This window comes from Crotalus tigris, unplaced genomic scaffold (assembly GCF_016545835.1).
Source record: "Crotalus tigris isolate CLP2741 ecotype Arizona unplaced genomic scaffold, ASM1654583v1 scf7180000017536.10889498, whole genome shotgun sequence".
NCBI lineage: Eukaryota > Metazoa > Chordata > Lepidosauria > Squamata > Viperidae > Crotalus > Crotalus tigris.
In genome coordinates this window covers 10,326,025-10,340,468 of record NW_024096460.1, presented here as the reverse complement: position 1 = coordinate 10,340,468, position 14,444 = coordinate 10,326,025, and the positions used below count along the sequence as shown (strand labels likewise).

The 14,444-nt window shown below is 42.6% G+C and overlaps 1 protein-coding gene and 1 non-coding gene across 3 annotated transcripts in view; both read right to left on the bottom strand.

Moving 5' to 3' along the window:
- LOC120310609 (peroxidasin homolog) overlaps positions 1-14,204 on the bottom strand; it is a 92,795-nt gene extending 78,591 nt beyond the window's left edge. For both annotated transcript variants that reach the window (XM_039349244.1, XM_039349328.1), the window contains exon 1: positions 14,020-14,204. In XM_039349244.1, the coding sequence (XP_039205178.1) occupies positions 14,020-14,183 (164 nt within the window). In that variant the 5' untranslated portion in view covers positions 14,184-14,204. The remainder of the gene's footprint in view (positions 1-14,019) is intronic.
- On the bottom strand, positions 978-1,091 carry LOC120312831. Its single transcript, XR_005557979.1, has one exon. It is a non-coding gene; the product is annotated as a U5 spliceosomal RNA (small nuclear RNA).
- Positions 14,205-14,444: the final 240 nt, after the last annotated feature.

The following is a 14,444-nucleotide window of genomic DNA, read 5'->3' as shown; positions in this document are numbered from 1 at the left end:
AAGTGAGAAATTTGCTGGGTTTTGCACCATTTTATGACTTTTCTTGCCACATTTGTTAAGTGAACTATTTCAATGAATAAATTAGTAACCCGGTTGTTAAATAAACTTGGCTTTCCCATTGACTTTGCTTGTCAGAAGGTCACATGATCCCGGGACACTTTGTAACCATCATAAATATGAACCAGCTGTCAAGAATCCGCGACCATGGGGATGCTGCAATGATCCTAAGTGTGAAAAACGGTCTTGTCACTTTTTTCAGTGCTACTGCAACTTCGAACAGTCACTAAACGAACTGTTGTAAGTCGAAAACTAACCTGTATTGCATCCAATTTTGGCTGCTATGATATAAAAAAGATGAGATTCTAGAAAGAGTGCAGAGAAGAGCAGCAAAAATGATTAAGAGGTTTGCTGGATAAATTGTTTGAACGGTTAAAAAGGTTCTCAACCTTTTTAATGCCGCGACAACCCAACCGGTCGTAAGTCAAGGACTACTCAACCAGTCGTAAGTCGAGGACTACTCAACTGATGCAGCCGTTTGCAGAATGGGACTTTTGGCGGGCTCAGCAGGGCAGAGACAGCCTGGACAATTCCTATTGGCTTTTGAAAGCCAGTAGAATTAGACTCTATTCAAGAGAGCCTATTCTATGGGCTTTCAAAAGCCAATAGAATAAAAGGGAGTAGCACAGCTAAGAAAAAGGGGGGGGGGAAATGGCAGACTCCGTTGTTTGGCGACCCCGTGAAATGGTCTCGGTCGACCCCAAATGGGGTCCCGACCCACAGGTTGAGAACCATTGAGCTACGCTATTAAAGAAACATAAAAGACCCAACAAACCATGAGAAAAACTGAAGCCTGAAAGAAAACATTCACCTTGCTTAACCCTCAAGACAGTAGAATGCAAATGAGTAATAATTGGCGCGAAAGCACACCAATCATAACACACTCTAATTTTTTTCTATTTTTGAACCATGCAAATGTTGCCCTACCGAAGTAGAGCCTCAAAAAATTAACGAAAACTCATAAATGCTCCTCTCCACGGAAATCTTTAGTAAAAGGCGAAAGATTTATACGATTTGAAGAGAAACCAGAGTATAACATCTCGCCTCCCCCGAAGCGAACCGTTTCGGTGAGGAGAGTTACTGAGGTCACGGCGTCCGAAAAGAGACGGTGCGCAACACGTGTCACCTGGTTTAGAGGAATAGCTTTTCTACGGTTCCCGCCGGTTTTAAGAAAGGGTCGTTCGCAGGAAGTGAAAAAAGAGCAAAAATCATGGAGCAGCCGCGGGGGTTCTGCCTCGCAAAGCATCACGGGTCGCAGTGAATGCAAACGAAGCTGCTTATCTCCCCGCCCAGGTGGGTTTGATTGCATTCAAAGCGGAGTCACGTCGAGTCCCATTCAGGGTGCAAAGTGACGTTACGCCAGCGCGGCTTTAGGAGGGCGCTCTATTTTTAATCGACTGCCGGTATTCCCACAACCTTGCAAATGTGGATTTTGCCCTGCAACCGCTTTCCCTGTCTGATTTTATGATTGCAGCCGTGGTTTGCATCGGATGTCAGCCCCAGTTCTCATTTCCTGCAAAAAAAAGTTATCTCTCCTTTCTTTGCAGGACCGTCGGCATATGCTCCGCAGTGTTTCTTTCCGTCTCGGGTGCATTACGGCACTCTGCTCATGCTCAGAGATCCTCTTGCCCTAATCTTGAAATTGCAAGACGGGTTCAAATATAAAGAGCTTCGCCCCCCTGAAGCGAAACCCAATTCGGATTAAGTAGATCTGCTTCTCCTCCCGAGCTGGTGAGGCTTTGCAAAATGCACCGCCCCCCCAGTCCAGGCGCAACGTGCATTGCACACCCTTAAATTGTGCAAACTTTTGATTTCTAACTTCAGTCTTGCACTGAGCAAGGATATAGTGACAAAGAACGAAATGACTCGCTTTTTTCCAAAGGCGTCATAAGTCAGGCAGTATTATCATGTTTGATGGACATGTGATAAAGTAAAGAATTACTGGGAAAAGATACATACATACCTGGCTAGAAAAGATGTTGGGGGAACATGTAGATTTTAAACCTGAGCTTTTTTTATTAGGTATAATGCCAGAAAAGACTTAACTGTATTTGATTTTGCATGTCACAACAGCGGCAAGAATGATATTTGCGCACTATTGGAAAAAATGAAGGAATACCATCAGGTGAAGAAATACTTAAAAAAATATATTAGAATGCGCAGAGATGGACAGATTGACTATGAGACTGAAAGAGAGAGAAGAAACAATATTATCAAACTTGGGACTTATCGATGACTAGAGGAAAGAATAAAGGATTAGGAATTAAATATGTATTAGCAAATTTAAACACAGACAGCAGGTTGGTTGAAAAATTATTGTATGTATGGGGAAAAAATAATAATAAAATCTTATACAAAAAAAAAAGTAGCAGCGTCTTTTTTGAATTGCCCCGGTGCCCGTCAAAGCAAGAGAGGCGGGCGGGCGCAGAAAAATGAATAGTCCAAATTATTTTTTAGGCTTTGGGGTGTGAACCCGGGAGGAAGGGCAGAAAGGGCGAACCTGCGTCCCCCTTTTTTCTCACCTCGATCCCTGTTGCAAGCCTCCATCCTTTTCCTCTGGTGTATTTGCAAAATTAAGGAGAATGTAGCTCAAGGTTGAAATGAGGGGTCCTTGATACTCTATGAGCTGGCTTGTTTTCTTGCAGACGTTCCATGATCCAAATTAGTAACATCATCAGAGAACAGATGTTACCTAGTTTGGGTCATGAAATATATAATAATAATAAGGTTGGAAGGGACCTTGGAGGTCATCAAGTCCAACTCCCTGCTCAGGCAGGAAACCCTATACCAGTGGTGGCGAACCTATGGCACGGGTGCCAAAGGCGGCACTCAGAGCCCTCTCAGTGGGCACGCGCGCCGTCGCCCCAGTCCTAGGCCTTCTGCTTGGTTTTATAAAACCTTTTCACTTTAGGCCTCTGCCGCCGTGTGCAAAAAAAAAAAGGTTCAATCAGTCAATTTCAACTTCTGGCGGGGGGGGGGAGAAGATCTTGCAAAGTTGGAATTGATTGATTGAACTTTTTAGTCCCACCCAGTCTGCTGTTACTACCACAGCCATGCCCAGCCAATGGGCCACACCCAGCCAGCACCCGACGATGCGTAAGTGGATTTTGGGTTGCAGTTTGGGCACTCGGTCTCTAAAAGGTTCGCCATCACTGCCCTATTCCATTTCAGACAAATGGCTGTCCAGTCTCTTAAAAACTTCCAGTGTTGGAGCATTCACCGCTTCTGGAGGCAGGTTGTTCCACTGGTTAATTGTTCTAACTATCAGGAAGTTTCTCCTTAGTTCTAGCTTGCTTCTCTCCTTGATTAGTTTCCATCTGTTGCTTCTTGTTCTGCCTTCAGGCGCTTTGGAGAATAGCTTGACTACCTCTTCTTTGTGGCAGCCCCTGAGATATTGGAACACTATCATGTCCCCCCTCATCCTTCTCTTCATTAAACTAGACAAACCCAATTCCAGCAACCGTTCCTTATATGCTTTAGCTTCCAGTCCCCTAATCATCTTTGTTGCTCTTCTCTGCACTCTTTCTAAAGTCTCAGCATCTTTTTTGCATCGCGGTGACCAAAATTGGATGCAGTATTCCAAGTGTGGCCTTACTAAGGCATTGTAAAGTGGTGTTAACACTTCACATGATCTTGATTCTATCCCTCTAATGCAGCCTAGCACTGTGTTGGCTTTTTTGGCAGCTGCAGCACACTGGTGGCTCATATTTAAGTGATTGTCCACTAAGACTCCAAGATCCCTCTCACAGTTACTACTATTGAGCAAGGTACCCCCTATACTATACCTGTACATTTGGTTTTTCTTGCCTAAATGTAGAACCTTACTTTTTTCACCATTGAATTTCATTTTGTTAGATAGCGCCCAGTATTCCAGTCTGTCCAGATCCTCCTGTATCCTAAGCCTGTCTTCTGGAGTGTTGGCTATTCCTGCCAGCTTGGTGTCGTCTGCAAATTTGATGAGTTCCCCATCTATCTTTCCAGACTGTTGTTATTATTATATGTCTAACAGTGCTGCCGGTTGTTTAGCTGGTATTGGCTTTCATTCACATTAAGTTCTTCCCAAGAATCTAGGATATCTTTATGTACGGCATAATAGAGGTAGTTCTCAACTTACAACAGTCCATTTAGTGGTCATTCAGAGTTACAACAGCACTGAAAAAAGCGACTTATGACCATTTTTCACACTTATGACCGTTGCAGCATCCCCGATATCATATGATCAAAATTCAGACAGTTTGCAACTGATTCATATTTATGATGGACGCAATGTCCCAGGGGGTCATGTGATCCCCTTTTGCGACCTTTTGACAATCAAAGTCAATGGGGCAAGCCGGATTCACTTAACAACCGTGTTCCTAACTTAACAACTGCAGTGATTCACTGAACAACTCTGGCAAGATAGGTCGCAGAATGGGGCAAAATTCACTTAACATGTCTTGCTTAGCAACATAAATGTTGGGCTCAATTGTGTAAGTCGAGGACTGCCTGTATTTGAAAATCTCACAACATTTTAACCTGCTCATTTTCAACTTATTTTCATCTCTCATGTTCCCACCCGTTTTCAGTACTGGCACATGATAACTTTTACAGATGTTCGACTGACTCATTTTGGCGTCTTGTGTTAGGTGTTGTTTTATAATCAGCTTTTGCGATTATCTTTGCACAGGTGAGTATGTGATCTACTGCTTCTGCTTCTTTGCACGAGCTATACAGTAGTGGCCAAAAGTGTGGAAACCTTTTGGGAAAAGTATACATTTGAGGTTTGATGGCTAATAACACCACTTTCTTTTGGAGTACTCCCATAAAGTTATATATCAATGGAAAGATAATTTAATCAAGAATGTAATGCAACGAAGTGTGTTCAACTATCTGTATTCTATGAAAAGTTATAGTCAAATAATCAGAAAAAGGAAGCACAACTTGTTTAGGTTGATATCAGGTAGCTTTCCTTCATCCGATTGTAGCCAATGAGAATGAGCATTTAGAGAGCCAATCAGGTGTCTTGTTTTGGCAATGAGCCAATCAGATCACAGTAGGATTCAGTTATTGAGGTCCTGTATTGAAGCTGAGAGGAGGACATGTGTCAGTGTGTTATGTGATCGCTATCAAGTTGGTTGGGGTTTTTTTTGTGTTCTTTCATTGAGTGAGCTTGCAAAATATAATAAAATTAAAGGAATGGTGCAAAGAGTTGACCGGTCGCCCAGAAAGTGATGCAAAATAGAATTATTAAGTGAACAAGGCTATAGCTATAAAGAAATTGGAAGAAAAATGGGTGGAAACTTAACCAAAGGTGGCATTTCTACTGTACACTTTTCCCAAAAGGTTTCCACAATTTTGGCCACTAGCTGTACTTGCAGCCCTGAACATCTGGTGGATGGTCCAGGCAGCTAAATCTGTTGCTAAAAGGCCTCAGGGACATTTATCTACAACACTTTTATCTTGATCTGGCTCTGTTTAATATTCAGACTGAACAGCAGGAAAGAAACGTTAATTCAATCATCTCTCCAAGCTAAACAAGCGTCCAGATCTTGGGAGAAGCCCAATGCCAGTTTGCAAACACTGACTCTGGAACCACAAATAGATTAGCTCAAAAGAAAACGGTTGCTGGAGAAATAAAAGTGGATTTAAAATAAAAGCATTGGGGCTGGCTTGCTTTGCAGAAATTGCCTCTTTCCAAACCAGATTTCCTAGGAAGATTATCTCCTGCCTTGAACCCTGAGCTGTACAAGGTAGTCCTCAATATACGACCACAATTGACCCCAAAAGTTATGTCGTTAAGCGAGGCAGTTGAGTGAGTTTTGCCCAACTTTTTTGCCTCAGTTGTTAAGTGAATCGCTGCAGTTAGTGACACGGTTGTTAAGTGAATCCGGCCTCCCCCATTGACTTTGCTTGTCAGAAGGTCGCAAAAGGGGATCACGTGACCCTGGGGCACTGTGCAACTGTCATAAAGCCGAGGTGGCTCAGCAGTTAGAGTGCAGTACTGCAGGCCACTTTAGCTGACTGTGTTCAGCAGGTCAGCGGTTCAAATCTCACCGGCTCAAGGTTGACTCAGCCTTCCATCCTTCCGGGGTAGGTAAAATGAGGACCCAGATTGTTGGGGGCAATGTAAATATATATATACATTGCTTACTGGTGTACACCGCTTAGAGAGTGCTTGCACTTAAAACGGTATATAAGTCTCATAAATAAATAAATATGAATCAGTTGCCAAGCGTCCGAATTTTGATCACGTGACCATGGGGGTGCAGCAACAGTCGTCACTGTGAAAAACGGTCATAAGTCCCTTTTGTCAGTGCTGTTGTAACTTTGAATGTCACTAAACGAATGGTTTGCAGTCGACAACTCCCTGTACTGAAAAGGCTCTCATAAAAAGATGAATCTGTAAAGTGGGAATACAGGTAATCCTCAAGTTATGGCCATACAGGAGCTTGCCCATCAATGGATGTCAGTTGTAAAGGTCTTAAAACCAACCTGGTTTTATGACCTTCTTTTGCAGTGGTCGTTAAGCGAACACCATGGTCGTTAAGTGGCATGATTTTGCCAAAAAGCGGAAGTATACACCAGTTGTCACCAAAAAATATCATAAGTGACTGTCAGGTGACAGTGGGCTGCCGCCAACAGCCGTAGATGAGGTCATGTGACTGAGCGCCCAAAATGGTCATGTGATCTAGTCCCACCTGAGGCATGAAAGCCAGCTGAGTGACTTTGAGCCAATCACCAGGGGACAGTGAGTTCTAGACCTACCTTAGTCACAAAGGCCAGCTGGGTGACTTTGGGCCAATCACCAAGAGACGGTGAGTTCTAGTCCTGCCCTAGTCATGAAACCGGGCTGGTGACTTTGGACTGCTCGCTTGCTCGCTCCCTCCCTCCCTCTCTCTCTCCCTCTCTCTCTCTCTCTCTCTCTCTTTTCTCTCTCTCTCTCTCTCTCTCTGTGTGTGTCTGTGTGTCTCAGCCTAACCCAGTGTTTCTCAACCTTGACAATTTTAAGGCATGTGGACTTCAACTCCCAGAATTCCACAGCCAGCAATGCTGGCTGTGGAATTCTGGGAGTTGAAGTCCACATGCCTTAAAATTGTCAAGGTTGAGAAACACTGGCCTAACCTGTCTCATAGGATTATTGTGGGAAAATAGGAAGAGGAAGGAATATTAAGCACGTTTGCTGTCTTGACTTATTTATAAAAATAATAAAAACAAGATTAAAAAGAAGCCAGAAAGAAAGAAAAAGAAAGGAAGGAAGGATAGAAAAAGAAAAAAGAAAAAGAACACAAGAAAGGAAACAAAGAAAGGAGAAAAAAGGAAAGGAAAAAAGAACAAAAAGAAAGAAAGGAAAAGAAAGGAAGGAAGCAAGGAAGGTAGGGAGGAAGGAAGGAAGGGAGAAAGAAAAAAAGGAAGGAAGGAAGAGGAAGGAAGGAAGGAAGAAGAAAAGGAAGGAAGGAAAGAAGAAAGAAAGGAAGGAAGAAGAAAGGAAGGAAAGAAAGAAAAAGGAAGGAAAAAAAAGAAAGAAGAAAGAAAGTGAAACGGATGCTCTGCTTTGAAATACACATCTTGGCAAGAGAACATTTGAGTCAATTAGGGGACCACATCTGTGGGTTCTGCACCATTTAGATGCCAATGTGCCTCAAACCACCCATAACCCACTTTTTTCCAAGAAAACCAAGTTTAAGCCAGCCCTCCTCCTCAGCATTGACTCTGCAAGCTGCAGTTCAGATTTTTCTGGACCGATGCTTCATTCCTTTCCCTGCAGTTTGACCTTGGACTTCAAAAGACCCCGTGGAACAAACAGCCACGGATCTAACTGGCTTTGACAATTTCAGAGTCACAAATGGCCCACAGCTGTTGTTCGCCTTGGAACCCGTTCAGCCGTTCGCATTTGGAGCCTTGAGCTCCAGCAGCAGAAGTAGCAGTGCCAAAAATACAGTTTTGGTCATCCAGCGGGCGTTTTCGGAGATGAGTTTCCTGTGCATTTGCTCTTTTCAGTGGCTGAATTTGGAGAGGAGCAGGAGGGGAAGAAAAGCACGGCTTGCTTCAGTGAAAATTGGATAAATTCAGGTATTTTCTGCTAGGAATGCTAAGACAGCAAGGTGGCCTTTGATTAAAAACATGGAACAGATCTCTGTTCCTTGTTACGAGACAGAAACTGTTCAAGGAGCACATCTTTAAACAAGTAAACATAAATTTAAATGGGATTTTTTGTTACCGGTGTATCGGGTGAGGTCGTTGAGGCTTTTTAAATATACAAAATGGTTGGGCCTAAAGCCCTGTTTCTGAAACTTGGGCACTTTTAAGATGGGTCAACTTCAACTCCCAGAATTCCCCAGCCAGCATGGCTGGCTGGGGAATTCTGGGAGTTGTAGTCGACCCATCTTAAAAGTGCCCAAGTTTCAGAAACGCTGATTTAAGAGAAAACAAAGCTGAGCCATCTTAAAAGTGGGCAAGTTTCAGAAACACTAATTTAAGAGCAAGCGGACCTACTTGTTTATCTTTGGTGGCTATCAACCAGGATAACATTTCATTTTTCTCTCTCTCTACTTTCAGTTTTTTCCATTTACACCTCAGCTGCATAGTGGCATAGCTAGCCTCCTTCCTCTTTTAAATTCTCCCATCAGAGACAAGCACAAATCATACATTTTCCACTAAACTGCCTCTCCTCTCAGTTCCTCTGAAGATGCAAATCACAGCCCACTCAGCAACTCCTGAGAAATATTTTAAATCTAGGCACCCTGATATATCTCTGGTGGATTTTTTTTTTCCAAACAAAGATTATTCATTTTGTCCTACTGTGTTCTCAAAATGCTCTTTTTAAAAATACAGCAATGCTTCCCATACTTTTAACTATCTTAAATATCTTGATATACAGGTAATCCTTGACTTACGACCACAAACGAACTCAACATTTCTGTTGCTAAGTGAGACGGTTGTTCAAGTGAATTTTGCTCCATTTTGTGACCTTCTTGCCACAGTTGTGAATCACCGCGGTTGTTAAGTTAGTGTATATTTATGACAGTCGCAGTGTTCCCGGGGTCATGGGTTCCCATTTGGTGACCTTCTGACAAGCAAAGTCAATGGGGAAAGCCAGATTCACTTAACAACCATGTTACTGCAGTGCTTCACTTAACAACTGTGGCGGGAAAGGTCGTAAAATGGGGCAAAACTCACTTCAGAACTTGGTCTCACTTAGCGACAGAAATCTTTGGCTCCATTGTGGTCGTAACCTGAGGACTACCTGTATGGAGTCCCTATAAAAAAGCTTTTCCAGCCCAGTCAAGTGGAAAGTGTTAGGATCTTGTGAAAATTATATTCTTCTAACAGGCACCGCAGAGAATCTGCGGCCCAGCCCTACAAAGCATGTGGGAATCCTCAATCCCCTGTTTTCTTTTTCTACCAGTTGCTCACTTGATGCCGTTGGCTCTTTTTCACTTTCCATCTGAGCAGAAAAGTTTGCAGCAGCACATCTCTGGATGGAAGAGTAGAAACAGAGGCTTCACACACGTGCGCACGCAATTCCCCGATTCACACAAAAACAGACCGTTTGCTATTATGGAATCGGGCTTTGGAAGTGATGCTACGGGACCTGCACCAACCATCCGGGACAAAAATCATGTTTCCGCCTCATTTGGGGAAACCGCCCCACAAACCTGTGAAAAGGCAGAAGTGTTGGAACGGTGTGGAAAGGACTCTGCCATGTACCCAAATCTTTCGTGTGGCCGTTTTCAAAAGCGATTCCCAAAGCACAAAGGTTTCATTCATCCCTCCTGGCCTTTGCAAGATGCCCTCAGTCACAATGAAGTACCTTCTTGCGTACTCTTTTAAAACAAGCTTGTGTTTCTGGAATGTAGAATTGGAAGGGACCTTGGAGGTCTACCAGTCCATCCCATTGCTCAAGCAGAGAGACCCTATATACCAAAGACATATGAAGAATAATTGTGGGACTTGGGTTTGGCTAGTCTAAAGAAAAGAAGAAATAGGGGAGACATGATAGCAGTGAGGGGCTGCCACAAGGCAGAGGGGGCCAGGTTGTTCACCAGAGCACCAGAGGGAAGGACAAGAAACAATGGTTGGAAACTGATCAAAGAGACAAGCAACGTGGAATTAAGGAGAAACTTCCTGACAGTGAAAACAACCACTGGAACAGCTTGCCACCAGAAATTGTGGGTGCTCCATCACTGGAGGTTTTTAAGAAGAGACTAGACATTCACCTGTCTGAGATGGTATAAGGCTGGACTAGAAGACCTCCAAGTTCCCTTCCAGCTCTATTCTGTTCTGTTCTATGCCGGGGGCTTCAAACATGGCAATTTTAAGACTTGGGGATTTCAACTCCCAGAATTCCCCAGCTAGCATGGCTGGCTGGGGAACTCTGGGAGTTGCAGTCCACACGTCTTAAAGTTGTCACATTTTGAAACCACTGCCCTATACCAATCTGTCTTTTTATGGACGTTTCTTGCCATTAACAGTCTTCCTTCTATTGCTCCAATGTACAACTGAAACTAAAGAGTATGTCCAAAGCGCCTGAAGGCAGGACAAGAAGCAACGAATGGAAGCTAACCAAGGAGAGAAGCAACCTAGAACTAAGGAGAAACTTCCTGAAAGTTAGAACAATTAATCAGTGGAACAACCTGCCTCCAGAAGCGGTGAATGCTCCAACACTGGAAGTTTTTAAGAAAAGACTGGACCGCCATTTGTCCGAAATGTATAGGGTTTCCTGCCTGAGCAGAGGGTTGGACTAGATGACCTCCAAGGTACCTTCCAACTCTCTCTGTTCTATTCTATTCTATTCTATTCTATTCTATTCTATTCTATATAAAGATTCTATTCTATATAAAGATTTCTATTCTATTCTATTCTATATAAAGATTCTATTCTATATAAAGATTCTATTCTATTCTATTCTATTCTATTCTATTCTATTCTATTCTATTCTATTCTATTCTATCCTATCCTATCCTATCCTATCCTATCCTATCCTATTCTATTCTATTCTATTCTATTCTATTCTATTCTATTCCTATCCCATTGCTGTCCTATCCTATTTTTTTTCCTTGCAAATCCCAACGAAGTTGCATTCACAATGGGTAAAACGCTTCTGATCCTCAATGTTTGTCATTAGAACAACCTCAAAAGCAGCTTGTTGTTATTCCTCCACCGTTAAGAAAAAGTACTCAGTCAGAGGACCAATCGTTTTTGCGAGCCTAACAGCTGCGTCTGTGACCGAGGCCTGCTGAAAACTAACCTTAGTCTGGCTTTCTAGGCTAAAGTGATTCAATCCAGTTTGCACGCGAGGCCATCCTGTGGAGAAGAGAACCGGCCACGATAAGCAGCCAAATACCTCAACTTACGATCAAAATTGAGCCCAAAATTTCCACTGCTAAGTAAGACACTTGTGAAGTGAGTTTTGCCCCAATTTACGACCTTCCTGACCATGGTTGCTAAGTGAATCACTGCAGTTGTTAAGATAGTAACGTGTTTGTTAAGTGAATCAGGCTTTCGCATAGACTTTGCTTGTCAAAAGGTTGCAAAAGGGGATCACGTGACCCCGGAACAGCATAGCCGTCATAAAAACGAATCAGTTGCCAAGCGTCTGAATTTCGATCACGTGACCCTGGGGAGGCTGCAACAGTTGTGTGACAAATGGTCATAAGCCACTTTTTTCAGTGCTATTGTAACTTTGAATGGTCGCTAAATGAACTGTTGTAAATAGAGGACTACTTGTAGTTAATAATAAAAGTTGGAAGGGATCTTGGAGGTCATCTAGTCCAACCCCCTGCTTAATCAGGAAGCCCTATACCGGGGTAGGCAACCTTGGCTCTTTTATGACTCGTGGACTTCAACTCCCAGAATTCCTGAGCCAGCATGGGGGAATTATGGCCCCCTCATGACTCATGGACTTCACCTCCCAGAATTCCTGAGCCAGCATGGCTCAGCTTGGAAACCTCTCTCTTTTCCCTCAGCATGGCTGGCTCAGGAATTCTGGGAGTTGAAGTCCACAAGTCATAAAAGAGCCAAGGTTGCCTATCCCTGCCTTATACCATCCAGGACAAATGGCTATCCAATCTTTTGTTGAAGATCTCCAGTGATGGTGCACCCACAACTTTCAGAGGAAAACTATTCAGTTGAATAATTATTCTCATTGTCAGGAAATTTCTCTTTAGTTCTAGGTTCGGTCTCCCTCTGAGGAGCTTCCCCCAATTACTTCTGGTTCTGCCTTCAGGTGCTTTGGAAAATAGGTTGACTCCCTCTTTGACAGCCCCTTAGATATTGGACAACAACTACTCTCCCCTACTCCTTCTCTTCACTAGAGTAGACATACCTAGTTCCCTTTCAGGGATAGGCAACCTTGGCTCTTTTATGACTCGTGGACTTCAACTCCCAGAATTCCTGAGCCACCATGTCTCAGTTTGGAAACCTCTCCCTTTTTCCTCAGCGTGGCTGGCTCAGGAATTCTGGGAGTTGAAGTCCATGAGTCATGAAGGGGCCAAAGTTTCCCTCATGCTGGCTCAGGAATTCTGGGAGTTGAAGTCCACAAGTCATGAAGGGGCCAAAGTTTGCCTCATTTTGGCCCAGAATTCCTGAGCCAGCATGGTTCAGCTTGGAAACCTCTCCCTTTCCCCTCAGCATGGCTGGCTCAGGAATTTTGGGAGTTGAAGTCCATGAATCATAAAAGAGCCAAGGTTGCCTAACCCTGCCCTATACCATAGTTGTCCATGGTTCTCTTATTGGCGGTTAGGAGGAAGATTTAAAATAAAGGAAAGTGGTGAAAGTCACTTTTTTCAAGGCTGTTGTAACTTTGAACAGTCACTATACAAACGGCTGTAAGTCGAGAACTACCTGTAAAACTATTACAACTGGATTTAAAGAATTCTCCTTTACTGAGTTCCAAGGTTTCCATTTTTTTCCTTCCGCAAAGCATCCAAAATGATATGGAAAGAAAACTTGAAAATAATACACTTCATAATTGTCTGTCTCAAATCCAATCTTAACAAGGTTGTGTGCAGAACGGGTAAAACACTTACATGTTTAAGCATATTTATTTTGTTTTATCATAAAAAAATAAAATTCAAAACAGAAAAACACAAACCAAACCAAACCAAACCAAAAAGCAATCAAAACAAAGCATACATCCAGCACTCACAACAACAAAAAAAATTGGTGTACACAAAAGAAAAAAAGGTGTCCCAGATATCAAATAAATTTAACATTCAACATGTAAAATCCACCCCGGCTGGATGCTAAAAAAAATATAAAAAAATAATTATACGGCAGGGGTTTCAATAATAATAATAATAATAATAATAATAATAATAATAATAATAGTAAAATTCTCTTCCCCGTTTACAAATATATCTATAGCTATCTATAGCTATCTCTATCTCTCTATATCTATCTATCTATCATTATCAATCTATCATCTATCATCTTTCTGTCTATCATCTATGTATCTATCATCTATATCAATCAATCTATCATCTATCTAACATCTATCATCTATCTATCTATCTATCTATCTATCTATCTATCTATCTATCTATATCTATCTATCCATCCATCCATCCATCTTATCATCTATATCTATCTACCTATCTACCTACCTACCTATCTATCATCCACCCACCCACCCACCCACCTATCTAATCTATCTGTCTATCTACCTATCTAATCTCTCTCTCTCTCTCTCTCTCTCTCTCTCTCTCTCTCTCTCTCTATCTATCTATCTATCTATCTATCTATCTATCTAAAACACTTCTGACCACTCCAAGGTTTGGCATTAGCCCTTAAAAGTATCTTGCTATTATTCTACTGCTATTAAATTTTTGCAAGCCTAACTATCACATCTATGACAAAAAGCCTGCTGAAGTCTAGCCAGGTTAGCTTTCTAGGCTCAATTGGCTCGGAAACGGTTTGCATGCCAGGGTTTGGTTTGAGAAGCAAACCCAAGATGATTAATCCCAAGTAAAACAATTAACTTACAGGACGTTCGTTTGCGGTGAAACTTCCGGAAGGCTCTCCAACATCAGATGCATGCATCTCACTGTCGTCCTGAAACACAGACATCGGCTGGGACAGAAACTGGCCGAGAACGGTGTGGACAGGACAAGCCAAATACTTGAAAAGACCACAATTGTGCTCAGCATGGTATTTGCTGGAATGGGACGTTTCTGCAATTTGGATCTGCAAAAAAAAAAAAAAAAAAAAAAAAAGAGGCAGGCAGGAATTTCCCAGCTTTAAGAGCTAGCAGGGAGGAGGAGGAGGAGGAGAAGGAGAATACATACACACATAGACATATGCACAGACACATGCACACACACGCACATATGTTTCCTATTAAGTTTGACAAGCCCCTTCCTACCCTCCCGGCTTAAGATGCTCATATAACATCTGAGAATGCAACAGGC